Here is a 15,224-nt window from a genome sequence, read left to right as displayed (position 1 = left end):
GGGATTGCATATCATACTCATGCCTAGATAATATCACCCTAATGAGGAACCTGATAACTGCTGCTTATCAATTACACATAAACGATTGTAAACATTCCCAGCGTGTCCCCTTAGGGACCGGCTGGGCTGCCAGGGTGGATGCTGCCACTTCCATAACGCCTGGACCAGCACTGGTGCAAGGCTGGCTTACTGCAAATTTAAAAAAAAAACCAAAAACAAAACCAGAAAATAGAAAAAAAACCAAAAAAAAAGGCAAAAGAAAAAAAAAATCTCCTCCTCCTCCTCCTCAACTCAAACAACATAGTGGAATTTTAATTACCTTGTCCTTGTTGCTGCCCTTGTGCGGGCAGGACACACTGTCCCAGCTCACCATTCAACCAGAGCTGCATACGAATAAATGGTTCTCGGCCTTTTTGGGTCAATTTACTCCATGGCTTTGGCCTGGAGAGCATGTCACTGACACTTCCTTGGGACAGCCCCAATACCTGAAGTGAAGCAACCAAGAACGGCATGTTAACACACTGGCAGTGGAAACGGGGGGAATTTAACTCATTTTGGTTTCCTTTACTGTATGGCTCAAATTGTTTGTATATGGACAACTATAAAAACTGTAAAAATTGGACCATTATAAAAGCTGTTTTCTGTGGATACTCAGATGGAAATGCTTTTCTTCCTGCTGTGTTGCCTTCTGAAGGAAGGTGGGTTTTTCCTGCAGGATCTGGGTGGCAGCAGCCTGGTGAGGGATTTGCATGCTTTTCATATTTTGTGTCAAACAGTTTCATCAGTTTTAACAGGAAAAACACGGAGTCCAGGCACACACAGGCAGATGAAACAGGCAATGACTGGCATGTATTTTGTTCTCAAACAAAAATAATTGGGACTTTTGAGACTAGGCCTGTATTTGGTTGATTTTTGGGGGATGAATTATAACGATGTGTGTTTTCACCTGTAGCAGTGGCTGCTCCACATAAGTAAATATTCAAGAATACAGCTGACTGCAGTGGGGGGGGGGCTGGAATCTCAGACAGGCAGAATGCAATTACTTGCCTGGAATTCAGCACAGGTACAAGAGTTAAAAATCATACTTAATGAAAGCTGCCATGGGATCTTTAATGACCCCAAGAGGTCAGACTTTTCATTTTACATCTTAGTGAGAAGGTAATAGTGCGGTGCCAGCTCCTATTACACTTTCCTATTGATTCCATTCTTTATAGGAAGAAGAAACAGCAAATGTCCAACACTTTTTACAGCCTGGGAGGGGTTTTCTGGTGGTTAGGGACCCTCAAAATCCCACGTGCTCAATGCTTAGGGCCCACAACGTGAGAAACTTCAGGGAGCCTTATCTGTAATCAAACACTGCTCTAAAACATCTCAGAGCACACTGAGGTACTGAGCACCAGGTATAAGAAATGACTGGGAATTCTTGACTTCAGACTAAGGAGAGTTAGGGGATTTTCCATGTGTTTGTTTTAATGCCCTTGTGCACATTTCCAAATAATAACGAAAAAGGAAAAATGCTCTTGTGTCCATAATCTTTGCTTATAACAGAGTTAAGACTCTCCAGTCATGACAATGGTATTAACTCAAATATTCCACGAATTCATTACATTAAACATGAAATATTGAGTCTCAGCAACGTTTGCTTCAGCTTTCAAGGCTTCTAAACTCGGGGCCTCATTCCTAATTCCAAGTGGCTGAAGCCAATCCCTTTATAAAAACTCTTGCAATCCCTACCACCCAGGGAAACGAATACTTTGTGAGCTTAGTTTTGAAATACTTCACACACGGAGCAGAAACATTTTTCCACAGGACACCTGTGGCACATCCCCCTCTGGCTCTGCACCTGTGTAAGGAGCAGAGGGCACAACCACAACACCGGTGAAACAAGAGAGAACCACTTCTTTACCTTTTCCCCAAAGATCCTTTGGCAGATGCCATTCTTTGCTAGCTTTTCCTTGACCTGCCGCGTTAGCTCTATCGTATCCACCTCCTGGTACATATAAATCTCATACTGCTCGGGTGTCAGTGGAGGAACCGAAGGTTTGGATGGCTTGGACAAGGACACGATAGGGGATGAAGGGAGGGGGCTATTTTGTGGTGTCTCACTGCGACTCGCCCCAGTCATGCTCAATTCAGAACTCTGCGAGTACGGAGATTCCGCGTTTGGCCACTCTTTCCAATACTCGGAAGAAGACGGTCCTTGGAGCTGGCTACGATCTGGCCTAGTCTGATTGCTGACCTTTTCTTTTCCACCACTGGCTTCCTCAACTTTTATATCTTCAGGAAGAGCTGCATTTCTTCTCTCATGCTGCACAGTATTCCACCAATGGTCCTTCCAAACACCACCACGTCCCAACTCATTTTTAACATGCCTCAACATACCCTGGGCAGAATCACTTATTCCATGAAGCTCTAAAACAGGTGCCTCCTGAGGCTCCTTTTTGAGCCCAGAGAGGTTCTGCAATGCAGAGATACTGGAATCAGTGACAGATGAATGTTTCTTCAGGGATATGGCCAAAGGAGAATAGCTGGAAACTGAAGACATTGCAGGTGTAGACACTAGTTTGGGGGACAGGATAGAAATGTCAGCTTGAGATAGAGGTGGTGTTTTTAAGGCAGGTTCAAGGGCAGCCTGCTGTGCCTCCATTTCCCGTCGGGCTTGTTGCAGAATGGATCGAATTGCATCATCAGAATTGCCACTGCTAGAGGCAGAAGGTGGCTGAGCCGGCTCAGCTATGAAAAACAACCAAAAGACTAAATGCAACAGAGGAAAATGCTTTATATTCAACACGTGCTACTGTAAACATTTCCCTGACAGGACAAAAAAACCCAAAAAAACAAAAAAACAAAAAAAAAAGGGGGGGGGATGGGGCTGAAATACATTTCTGGATGGGAGGGAGGAGTTTTTGCTAAGCAAAGATTTGCATTTTTCAAAATAAGGTAAGATTTCCAAAGTTCTTCACTGGAAAATTTTGAGAGTTGCCAAAGTGCTGGATGTTTGCACGCAGAGACTCAGCTGCACAAGTCTGGGATCACTTGCCCTTCCACCATTGTAAAAATTTTCAAATAAATGCCTTTGAAAATCAAGCCTTTACTTCTTCCTCCCCCACCCCCAAGCGGTCAATAACATTTTATAGCTGCATTTACAAAGTTATTTAACCTTTCACTTCACTCTTTTCTTCACAAATGCATTTAACACACACTCAGAACTGAACACAGCTGCATTCACCTGGACAGACTATTACAGTATAAATAAGGTGAGACCTTTTAACTTCAGAAACACAAACACACAAATTACAACAAAGCCAGAACTTCAGGAAGAGATCATCATTATTTCATTTGACAAGCTAAATATGCTCCTGCTTCCTGTTTTCTTGTTCCATGGTCCCAACCACTGAAATAAACAGCTCTACCAGAGCCAGGCTGACACCTGGCAATCACCCTCTCCCTTATCCGAAGCCCTAGGATGGAGCCACGGGTGCTTTCAACAGAGATAACCCTCAAATGCAGCATTCCAGTGGGGAACCAGGATTTGGGTGGCTGTGCTGCAGCAGTCGGGGATGAGCAGAGACTGGAACGTGGGTGGAGGATTATCTCTGCAGAGCCAGGAGGTTTTTGCAATGGCATCTGCTTCTATTTCAGTCTCCACTGAGGTCCCCAGTGCTTGGAAACCAGTTCCTCTGAAAGCTGCTCTACAGGGAGCAGGGAAAGTGAAGCACCAGGTGGGAGCAGGGAACCCCCACTCTGCAAGGAGTGGCCTCAGAGTGAAATAAGATTTGAAACACGCTGTGTATCGCTCCAGTAATACTGTGGCTCATCTGAATGCATTTCTGAATTTGCCTCCCCACATTCCTCCCTGTCACGCACTGTAAAATACATGACAAGCTAAGAAATCGGAAAAAAGACAGTGAGACTCTCTCTGCTGTTTTATCTGCTGGTTTCACAGGGAGTTTTGAGGCCGAATTAATATTTGAAAGGAAGTCTGAGACTCTCAGATGAAACATGTTACCAAATAACATTCTTGCAGTTTCCTGCACAAAGCCCGTATTTTTCTCTGTGCAATAATTTCTTGTAAAAAGTCATATTATTTAGATCATATATTAACTAGTGTTTTATATTCTGCCATGAGATTAACTTAGTTTTCATTTGAAAGTCAACTGCCCAAAACTGTATATCAGTATTTACTTTCAAAAATGAAACAAAAGTATTGCACAGTAATTTCTACTTCAGCCCATAGCAGTACTGGGAACTCTTAAAGCTGAGAGGGCTATGGAATAGACAGAAATGTTAATTACATGACAGCATACAGCAAGAAATTAGACTTATCTCAGTCTAAGATGGATTTTTTGGGAAAAGGAATGTGTTTTGGATTTTCCAGTTCATTCACTGAATACATTCTGTAACCAAAAATAAAGCCTAAGAATCAGGACTCAGTTGCCTGTCTGAGTACAGGATGTACCATGGTGCTGGGACTGGTAATTGCTGCCTAGAGTGTGACCTTCACCCCAACAAATCCATCCAGTCCCTCTCCCATGCAGTTGTGTTCCCAGGGCCTGAGTGAGACAGAAGAGAAGAGAAAGCAGGAGCTGTTCCCCTTCCAAGGAGTGAAGTGGGAGAAGAAAGGATTCTGTAGGTTCCCCTTGGTGACTCCTGCAGGTCTGGAGGGCAGCCAGGAGCTCAGAGCTCTGCACAGGGATAAAGGTGTTCAGAAATCCCACAGGGAGCAGGGCGCGGAGCAGAGACCCCACCACGCCGTGGCACGTGACCGTAACTTGGGATATCTCAGACACAGAAACAACTCCACTAAATAACAATAAAAATCTCCAGCAAACTCTTTAAAATCTACACTGAAGGTTTTAAGAATATAATTAACTGACCAGAAAGCTCATGGCAATCGTTTTAATTAAATTCTGCAGTAAAAGGAGGCAGAGACAAAATGAGGCTGTACCTGTTTTCTGTACTTGCAGCTCCCTTTTGGCTTGTTCGAGAATGGATTTGATGGCTTCATCAGAGCCAGACTCTGTGGTTCGGATTCGTGTGGTTATGTTACCTGGGGAGGAAAACACAACTAATGACACCAGGAACACTTTTATTTGGCTGTTTTTGTAACACAAAGACACACTGTGTACGATACACGGCCAGCACAACCCGAGGACAACTTGCACAGGACCTTTACCAACATTTACACCACACAAAAAAAGTACTTAACATAATAAAAGCAAAATATCCTACTTGTGCCTGTCTCTAGCTGTCCTGGAATGGTGAGAACATCAGAGGAACAACTACGTGCTCATATATTCCTTTTCTATGGTAACATATATAGATCTATTCTTTTTCCTTTCCTTTTTGTTTTTTTTTTTTTTTAGAGGGGGAGAGGAAACAGAAGGGAGAAGAACCGGAGGGGAAAGGAAGAAAGCTAAAAACATAAGCCCAAGAATCAACTTTAAAATGGCATCAGCTGCTAGGCAAAGTAGGATGAGTATACATTCAGCCCAAAACAGAATTAAAAAGTAACTAGATAAAAATAATTTTTAACTTTCTAGAGGTTAATACATTAAGAGAAAGAGTAATTTAAACGCAGATACCATTTGAAGTACTCTCCAGCTAAGAGCTATTACTTGGTTGTTTGGTTTTTTTTTTGTTTTTAACCTCTAAGGGGAAGAAAAGGAGGGAAAACTGTTAAGTGCTATTGCACGTAACTGCATTTTCCATTATGAGATTATTGTTTGTAAGCAACCTAGGTAATCTGTGACTGGAGTCAAAATAACTGCAGACTTTTGATGTACCTGCTTTTGTTTTTCCTTCTTTCTGGTCTTACTAAAAGAAAAATTCTGCAACTAATCCATAACAAAGAAAATGTGCAGACTTCCTGTTCAGTGATAATTTATGGGTCTGATGTTCACTTATCTTGTTGTCTTTTCCATATATAACACTGAACTAAGCATCCCACTAATTCAGCCGTGTATTAAAGTGGAATTTGTCAGCATAAGCCCCATGAGAAGAAGTAAATCTAGAGCAGAAGCAGTATGCAATTGATGTTGTAACTGTGCAACTTTCTCCCTCCAAATCCACAAAAATAGCAAAGAGAGCATTTCAATAGATCTGATGACTTTATAAAGCCTCTTCTATCACTTCCCTCTTTTTATCTGCGGACACAGGGAGGATGGGAGTAGAAGAACTATCCAAACAGGGTTACGTTAGTACAGCAGCAGCAGAATTAGAAAAAGCAAAGTGTTCATCTAACCCATGGTTTGTTTTATACTTACTGTCTGTTTTTCTATCAGATTCCAGGCCAGAATCAAACTGCACAGTTTTAAGGAAACACACAGCTAAAGCACACTCCACTTCCTAGGGAATGACTGCAAAGAAAAACACCTGCCTGTGACGTACCTTCAGACCCATTTCTTCGTTTCGGTACTTCCTGAAATAGTCTGTTCAGGTTCTGGCCTGGATTCTCTGTTGAAAAACAAGTTTGGTAAGAACAAAACAATCAGGGGATGGTTGCTCTGACATCACGGGCTGTGTGACATGAGGCGCTGGCAGCCTGGCCCTGAGCTCTCCTGGCCCCTCGGGCCCCTGAGCAGGAGGAACTGGCTACTTGGGAAGAAGCAAGGCTGGCTGATTTGTTAATAAAGATTACAGCTATGTTCGGAAAGGAGATTAGACAGATATAAATAAATGTCTAGAGATACCAAAAATGAAGAGGTTAAAGATGGGCAGATAATCCCCTCAAGTACAATCATCAAAAGGAAGAACAGATTATAAATCTAACAGTGTGTGCTTCCAATTAAACAAAATCTAGGAAAACCCTGCCTGTCCTTTCCAATATTTCTTGACTGTAAACAACTTAGTTTTCAGTTTCTCTAAATGTAAATCTCAGTCTTAAGAGGAATCACAATGAAATGCATGTTACTTCTTAAAATCGCTGCCTTAAATATGCAAAGCTGCTTTAAACTGGGATTGTGTTTTAATTACTCATCTCATGCATCACCTACCCTATTTTGTCAGAACACTTTGGGGAAAAAACATAATCATGCAAGACACAATAAAAGCCTGGTCTCAGTAAACAACCTCAAACAAAAATCCCCAAGTATTTCTGAGGACCGATACCCTGAGTAGCTGCTGACCCTTTTCACTCCGTGTTTAGCTGTGGCACGGAGCTGTTGGGAAGTGAGGGCTGTGAGTGCCCCTGCTGCTCACTCCTGCTGACAAGGCACCAGCCAGCAGCTAAAAAAAGCATAAGCAGAGATACAAACCTGCCAGGGTGCTGCAAAGCAGGGCTAGGAGCTCAGCTTCCTGCACCTGGCACCTGACTTGGGTGAGAGCAGCAGCAGTGCACAAACGGCCCCGGATGGGGAAGTTCCTGGTTTGGAACGTTTGGAACTATGAGGAGCAGGGGGCTGGGGAGCACTTACCTCTCTGTCTGCCCTGGATGCTGCGAAGAGCCAAGATGTTCTGCTCGTCCGACAGGAACTGCTTCATCTTATGAAATGGCTCCTTGCCTCTCACAGTCAGTTTATTCCATGGCTTTGGCCGGGCCAGGATCTCACTCACAGACCCTTGCGACAGTCCCAACACATAATGTCCAAATATCCGCTGTCCAATATTGTGCTTGATCAACTGCTCTTTCACCTGACGTGCAATTTCGGCCGTGTCTATCTCCTCGCCTTCAGAGATGCTCCCAGCACTTTCTGACTGGCTGGGAGATGGGGCCATGCCATTTACATCCGGGCTTTGTTGTAATGGACTTTGGGAAGATATGGAGTTTGTGCTGTATGGACCTGTTGGAAAAATCATGCTTGTGCTTCCTGCTTCCTGCATTGCCTTGGAGTAGAAGGACTGCATTAGCTGTCGCTGGAGGAGAGAGTTTAGTGCAAATTTTCCTGTGGAGGCCAGGGGTAAGCTGGGGCTCGCCAGGGATGAGCTGAAAAAGTCTTGACTTAAACCCGTTGGTGAGAACTGGTGTGTACCATTAGTATTGGAAGCCTGCTCCCCCGCGTTGCGGAGCAACTGGGAAGGAGGGGAGGCCGGCAAGGTTGCAGGACGCTGACTCTCAGGCTGGTCTTTCCCTTTTCTCCTGGCTGACCCTACAAGGAAGGTCAAACATAATGCATTATGGGGGGTCAAAGAGGGAAAAACCAAGATAAAAAAATGCAAAGTTTGCCCCGCAAAGGGAAAAAGTGCAGATTGACATGGGCCAATGGAGTGGTGGTGGGAGATTTGGTTTTGTTTGTTTTTGGTTTGTTTTCATTTGTTGGGTTTTTTTGTTTGTTTAATTTTTATTTTTAATTTTTTTTTTTTTCCATGATTGAAATTTTTTAAGCCAAACAAGGCCCCCAAAACAAACAACATGCATTTCATGTTTGCACCTTTCTTGTATGTTGCAGCCTGGAGAATCCCCCTTACAGACATTAACACTATGAACAGTTACATGAAGTGCAGTGATACAGTTAAATAAATGCAGTTACAGACAGCAAGTCTCTCTGTTGTCTCTCATTCAAGATATGACTCATTGGACCTGACTGAACCCAAATGCAGCAAACATTTACATTTTGGAACAAACCAATTTGAATAAAGGAATAACCATTAGGTGGATGCACCAAGATCGCTCAGTTAAAAGTCATAAAACGCTTCAGAATTCAGTAATCCCAGGGCCAGTGGCAACTTTTAACTTTCTTCCAGCTGCAAAAACCATAAGCATTCAAGTATCTGGAAATTCCATGACTTGCCATGTAAAAAATGTGCACACAAGATGTAAAAGCCCACATTAGGAAAGCCAAATGGCAAACACACTTTGCTGGAAAGAAAGGATTTTGCTTTCCCAAGCTGACCCGCTGGTGGTATATCCAAGTGTATCAGACAGGAAGACTGTGCTCTACATGCAAACGTTTTGCACAACACTGTGTGTGGGGGAAAGAGATGGATTTGTTCCCAAAACAGAAGACAGCCTCAAACACTGGTACAGCCTGTAATGCCTCTTCCTTAACCTTTATAGACTCTCTAAGTTTTACTTCATTATCCAGCCTATAAAACTACAGAAATCCAACGTTACTCAGTGTTCCTGTTGCTTCTTAATCCTCCTGCCATGCATTAGCTCAGACACTCAGCTCTCACTCAGCCCTCCCCCCCATCACAGGACAGCAGAGGCACCAGAAGAGCCAAAATTTGGGTGAACCTACCGCTCAGGTCGCTGTTGGCGATGCGCAGCGTGGCGTTCTCCGACTGCAGTGAGCGGTTCTTCTCCAGCAGCAGCACCTCCAGCGGCTTGGATGCATCCTAAAGGAAACCAAAGGGGGAGGTTTGTTTCTCAAAGCATTGAGAGTCTCACTCAGGCACTAAAAAGGATTTCAGAGGGAAAAAAAAATTAAAAAAAAAGCCCAACAAGTGCTCGACTGGTCTCTGAAGGCAGCGAGGGAATTCGCCAGGCGTAGATCTGCAGGAATCACTCCAGGCTCTGGTGTGAGCCATGGAAGAGATTCATTGTTTCATTCTCATTGCAAATCATTCATCAATTCTGCATTATTTTGAGATGTGTAACGGAACATTTTCTTAATCCTACTTATTTTTAAATGGTCCTGGCACGCTTTCAGTTTAAAAGCTGTAGACTTCTTTTAATCTGATTAAAACAGGAGTTAAGGTTATATTATTCCTTCTAGGTCAACTGACCCAAGCTAAGCATTTCCTTGACATGCTGCTTTTCAGCAGAAACTGTTCAAAATAACATCAGTCAGAGAACCCTGCTGTTTACCCTCCCCTAAATATCTAACCTTCGATCATTAAAAAAACCCATCGAAAAAGAATCCCAGGATATCAATATTCTGTTCAGATTTCAGAAGCAGAAATTTAATTCATAACCTTTAAACTTAACTAAGATTAATTTGCTGGAACAGCAGAGCTTTCTCATTACTCAATGGTTTGTTTTCTTTTGTGAAAAGAAATTTTCAAGGCTAACAAATACTTAAAAATGCTGAAGTCCTTGCTCAGTGTGCTGCCCATACGCCAACACCAGTATCTTTAAATGACTCAACTTCACAACATTCTGGTTTATCCACTCCAGCATAGCTGAAACGTCACTTTGTCCTTGACTACTTAAAAGAAATTAACAGGCAAAAAAAAAAAAAGTCCAGTTCAGCTTTTTACATAAGAAAACATCAGGAAAAACAAGGATCGACCCAGAAGCCTCAACATCAACAGGAAACTGTCGATGTCAACGCCAAGGAATTGCAAGGCAAAATTTTCGTTAATCAACTGAGCTGCTGAGTAAGTAAGAAAACAAAAGTAAGTTCAGTACCTGCGCACCAGAGCTTTCAGATGGTGCAAACTCCATGGATTTCAATATACTGTGGAAGGCAGAAAAAAGAAATTATTTTCTATTTCTCCTTTTCATAACAACTCCACTAATGAGCATTAACATTATCATTTCCTGTTCTCCAGCAACACCACAACTTTCCTTGCAGTAACGCAGTCTCCTAATGAATACAGAATAACTCCTCAAAACAGTTATAGGATAAGAAAATTTTCTCGAGCGTCATCTAAATCATTCCATATGCAATCCCACCAGGCCAGTTTAAAGCGTAAATTTAAAGGTTAATAAGGATATAACATTTTAAGCTGTCAGAAATGATATAAATTTATCTGTGAAGCTGGAAGGGAATGAGGAAGTTGTAGCAAAGCAACAAAACAAGGGAATCACCACCACAGTACAGAACTTATAGATTATACACCAGCTCACCAGCAAGGAAAATATGCACAAATAATCCTCCCAACCAAGGCACTACAGGCTAAAAGGCAGTTTTTCATTTTAATAACCCCCTTGTTCTTTAGCAAAGGGAAGACAAAATGGCCCCATATTTCTTAAGAAATATGAAAGATCCAAATATTTATAAGTACATTAGGAGAAGAATCTGATAGTCTCATTGTCAATATTTTATACAAACAGTGAGCGGTCAGAGGACGTCTCCCTTCAGAGGCTTTCAGAGCTGTGTCGTCTGGCAAACCAGAACCTTACAGGAAATCCAGACTTATTCCTGTGCTTTGTTGGATAAATTTTTTTTAAATCAGCTTGCTGTAGGCAGGACATGAACTTCCTCAGACTGAAGCTGATGCCATGAAGATTTTTTGTCTTTTCTTTTATACCCCTGTTATACCTTTTTACAACTTCTGTATTCTTAGTGCTTTTTGCCTACATTCTTGGCCTTGTTTGTTCAGCTCGGAGACTCAACATTTTGGAAGCTTCGTAGCTGGGGATCAGTGTGCCCCAGAGCCCAAGGTCCTCTCCAGAACACATTCTGTAAACTAAGATAGAACCATCCAGGAAAAGGTTCCTTGGAGAGGGGGACTCACTCGAGCCTCTCATTGGGGAATCTTTGATAGATCTGCTAATTAGTAACACCTATAATGATATACCAGATCTTTTGGGGGGGCATTGTGGGGTGCATTTCGGTGCATTCGACCTGGATGTGGCGCACCTAAGGATCCTTAAAACAAACACCAAGGTAAAATCCCTTTTTCCCTTCTAACCGTGTTTGACTCTTGATTTTAAGACCAGGAAAAGGCATCAAAGCAATAAATGATTTCAGCTTCTTACTGTACAAAGACAACATTCATATAGTGAAGAAAAACACATACACACATATAGATGGTGTTTATACAGCATTTATCATGTATAAAGCACCAGGAACTCTGTGAGCAGGCACAATCTGTTTAATCATTACTGAACTGTACTAAAGGCTGTGGACCACTTATTAAAAGTTTTGGATGTCCCATCCCTAAAAGTGTCCAAGACCAGGCTGGATGGAGCTTGGAGCAACCTGGGATAGAGGAAGGTATCCCTGCCCATGGCAGGTGGTGGGAGTGGATGAGCTTTAAAGTCCCTTCCAGCCCAAAACATTCAGTGATTCCATGACAGGTGGAAACTGAGACAAAAAAAGGCAGAAGTCCAGTATAAAGACACAGGGACCAGTTCTGGATGCCACGAGCAGCTGCCCAGGCACCCATTAACTGCCTGAACCTGTCCCTGCATTAATCTAGAGCTGGATGTGCTTTAAGTGACACTCTGGAAATCAGGTCTCTGGGCCATTCAAGATCACTCAAAGTCATAGCAAATCCAAGGGAAAAAAAGTCATTCTGAGAAAGAGACCTCATGCATTTTGCATCTGTGCATATTCACTGCACACAGGGTTAATTCTGACAGGCATTCCTAAAATGTAATAATTATTAAAATCACAAACTTCTGGCAATCACTTTCATTATATGGCATCACTCAGTGTCACCTCTTGCCTGGCTGTAGGGTAGAGCCATCACCCCATACACGGCACATAAAGTGATGCTGTGAAGACTCTACGTGGGCACAGCAGCTCAGCCATGTGCAAAACCAATTCTTTTGTGCTATCAGTGGACTCGTGCCAGTCAAGAGGGGAGGTTGTGCACTGATGGCTTGAGTTCTCAGAGACCCTGACATCACTTGGACATCACAGCTGTGTGACTCAGGTGGCAAATCCCAGCTGAAAGCCAGTGTTTCTTGGGAAAGCCCTTCAGAGGCACAGCTCTGCATCCCAGGACTCCACAGTGCTGGGGGAGATAAATGCACAGAGACTCATGCAGGGAAAACCCCAGCCACTGGCAGGTCCCTGTTTCCATGAATTCTGCATGGAATGGCCTCTGCAAGGACAGCCAATCCTAATGCACATCCTCCTGATGCCCAGATGAGGAGACTCATCTGAATTTAAACCCAGTTTGAACAGCAAATTATCCTGTGGCAAATGTCCCGTGGGAAATCCCATTTCAGTTCAGACCAGCAGCACTTGTGAGCCCCGCTTACCACACCTGGGTTTGCCACGTGGAGCAATCCAGCAGCATTCCAAACGCCTTCCTCCTGGATGAGGCTAAACCAGAAAAAGCTGCTCTCTCCCAAAGGAGCAGATGTGAGTGGTGCCCTGAGCACACCGTGCTGCCCCCAGAATGCAGCTGACAATGGTTGGAAGCATAAACCTATTTATGGTTATATTTGGTTCTCCACACCAAAAATCTGGCTCTAAAGCCGCGATCCTGTCATCCCTCTCCTTCCAGAGGCTGATGCATTTTGGGTCTGAGTACCTGATGCCAGCTGGGACCTTCAGGAAGGATCCTGAGCCCTGCAGCAGCTGCATTTCCAGCGAGCTCGGTGCATGCAAGGTGTATTCAAACCTTAGCTGGAAACCTGCTGACCTCTACCTACCTGAAGGGGATTCTTTGCTAACTGAATTAACTTTCTGACAATTTCACAGGTAATTTCCTAAACAGTTAAAATACAAAATATACTAAAAATCAAGTTGATGGCACCTCTAATTGCCCTAAGAGGAATATTCACTCCAGCAGGTTCATTTTTATAAGAATGTAAAAGTTAAACACATCAAAAATGACTCTCCAAATGTGTCACAAAAGACACATTCTCCTCAGGAATATGAGGAAGCACGTTTCTTCTTTGGATTCCAGGAATATCTTTGCCCATGAGATCTTGACTCAATCTGTGGCTCAAGATCAGTTACCTGCTTTTTAAAGGAATGATCTTGTGACTTGAATCTGCACATTTAAGAAGACTTGAAAGATCTGACTGTAAAGCAAAGTGTGCATTGGGACAGCTCGACTTCTGTTCATCTGATCCTGACTGCAAAGGCAGCAGGGTCAGCGCTGTCGTGCTACTCGAGAGGGAACTGAAAGGACACACAGAGCTCTCAGATCTCAAAAATAGGTTTAAAAGCCATTGGGCACAAAAGCCAAAGCAGAAAGTGAAGAATCCTCCCATCCCAGATCTTGACATGGGCCCACCTAAGTTCCTCCAAGGTTCAAGTTGGCTGATACTGAGATCCCTCAGCCTAGAACGCCTCTAACATCCCAGGAAGGATTAAGGAAAATACATCAATGCCAAAACACATAAAAATTCATTCTCTTCCTGCCTTACTGACAAGGTATCTTTCCTCTTGGTGCACGTTATGAGCAGTTAATTTCTGTCAGTGTTTCAGGGCACAAGGCAGGTGCAGCAGGATTTGGTGTGAGGGCTCCGATTTACAGCAACAGACTTTTCCCAGTCTCATTTACAGGAACAGCTTCACTCAGATCAGACTGTCACTGCCAGGGGATGCACATTTAGCCCTTTGGATTAGATGGGAGCAGGGGAATGGTGTGAAGCAGCTGCTTGGAGGATGCAGCATTGCAAACATCCTCGGTGCTCTCCTGGAGGGTCTCAACCCCTGGACCATCCCACAGGATGGTGCTGGACCCCAGGGCCATTACAAGCCAGCTATCAATCCAGAAATTAGGGATATAAAAGCTGGAACAGCTGGGAGAACAGGCTTCATTTACTGGCACCCAACACCAGGGCCACTTCCAGGAGAGTCTCCCATCTATTTCACTGCAGGTTCATCCTCAGCAGAAACATCATATGAAGCCTCCTGTGTCACATCTTCTCTCATCTGCCTTTCCATCCCTGCCCCCATGTAAGTCAGTGTTGTAAAAAAGAAAAGTATTTTAAAATATTGGTATTATCACCAGGAATACAGGGCTTGTATTTAAAGTACAAATGCAAAGTAAGCTTAAATGGGTCTACTCAATGAGTATATGGGGTTCTTGGCACCTTAAGTCTGCCTTTAAAGTCCTGATCCTGTTGTATTAAACCTTTGCATGAAACCAGGTAGGATTCAAAAGTCATTTTTTGTTTCAAGACATTTACATTTAATATCTAATGTAAGAAGCTGGGAGGTTGTGGCCTTATTCCCATTCACTGCTTTACATACAAGGACACAAACTGGCTAAAACCTGAAGCTGTTCCCTTAACTCAGGAGAGGACATGGATGTATTTATCCCACCACTAAATGATGATGCTATTTTGAAACCAGGTAATAATCAGGTATAATGATCAAAGAAATGGTCAATTCATTTAATTTAAGTGAAAATTATACCCCTGCATCAGGGTGTGCTGCAGCTGGTGGTGAACCAGAACCTCAGCCAGCATAGCTTGAATAAATCAGCACCAGGGGCTGGGCAGTCGTGGGGCTTGCAAATCCAAACCTGCTTTCCATATCCTCCAGGGACGTGTAAACAAAAGCACATGACTACCAGGCTCATCTGAAATACCTCATTAAACCAGGGAATGGGTTATTTCAGCCTTTTAAAAACACACACAGAAATGCCAGAATGATGAAAGAAGAGATGGGAGTTTCTCGAAGTTATTTAAACCTTGACACTAA

The 15,224-nt window shown here is 43.2% G+C and overlaps 1 protein-coding gene across 4 annotated transcripts in view; it reads right to left on the bottom strand.

Moving 5' to 3' along the window:
* The window catches only part of CUX1 (cut like homeobox 1), a 270,436-nt gene that overhangs the window by 63,097 nt on the left and 192,115 nt on the right, over window positions 1-15,224 (bottom strand). Inside the window, exons 13-19 of one of the 4 annotated variants that reach the window (XM_082294436.1) lie at window positions 10,292-10,340; window positions 9,180-9,276; window positions 7,416-8,087; window positions 6,391-6,456; window positions 4,949-5,050; window positions 1,907-2,733; window positions 320-485 (exon numbers count right to left, since the gene is read on the bottom strand). In XM_082294436.1, coding sequence (XP_082150562.1) covers window positions 320-485; window positions 1,907-2,733; window positions 4,949-5,050; window positions 6,391-6,456; window positions 7,416-8,087; window positions 9,180-9,276; window positions 10,292-10,340 — 1,979 coding nt within the window. The remainder of the gene's footprint in view (window positions 1-319; window positions 486-1,906; window positions 2,734-4,948; window positions 5,051-6,390; window positions 6,457-7,415; window positions 8,088-9,179; window positions 9,277-10,291; window positions 10,341-15,224) is intronic. The other 3 variants (XM_082294437.1, XM_082294438.1, XM_082294439.1) reach the window with 3 other exon arrangements.

Source organism: Coloeus monedula (assembly GCF_965178545.1).
Source record: "Coloeus monedula genome assembly, chromosome: 20".
Classification (NCBI taxonomy): Eukaryota; Metazoa; Chordata; class Aves; order Passeriformes; family Corvidae; genus Coloeus; species Coloeus monedula.
Note: the sequence above shows the minus strand (reverse complement) of the source record. Positions and strands in the feature narration are given on the sequence as shown.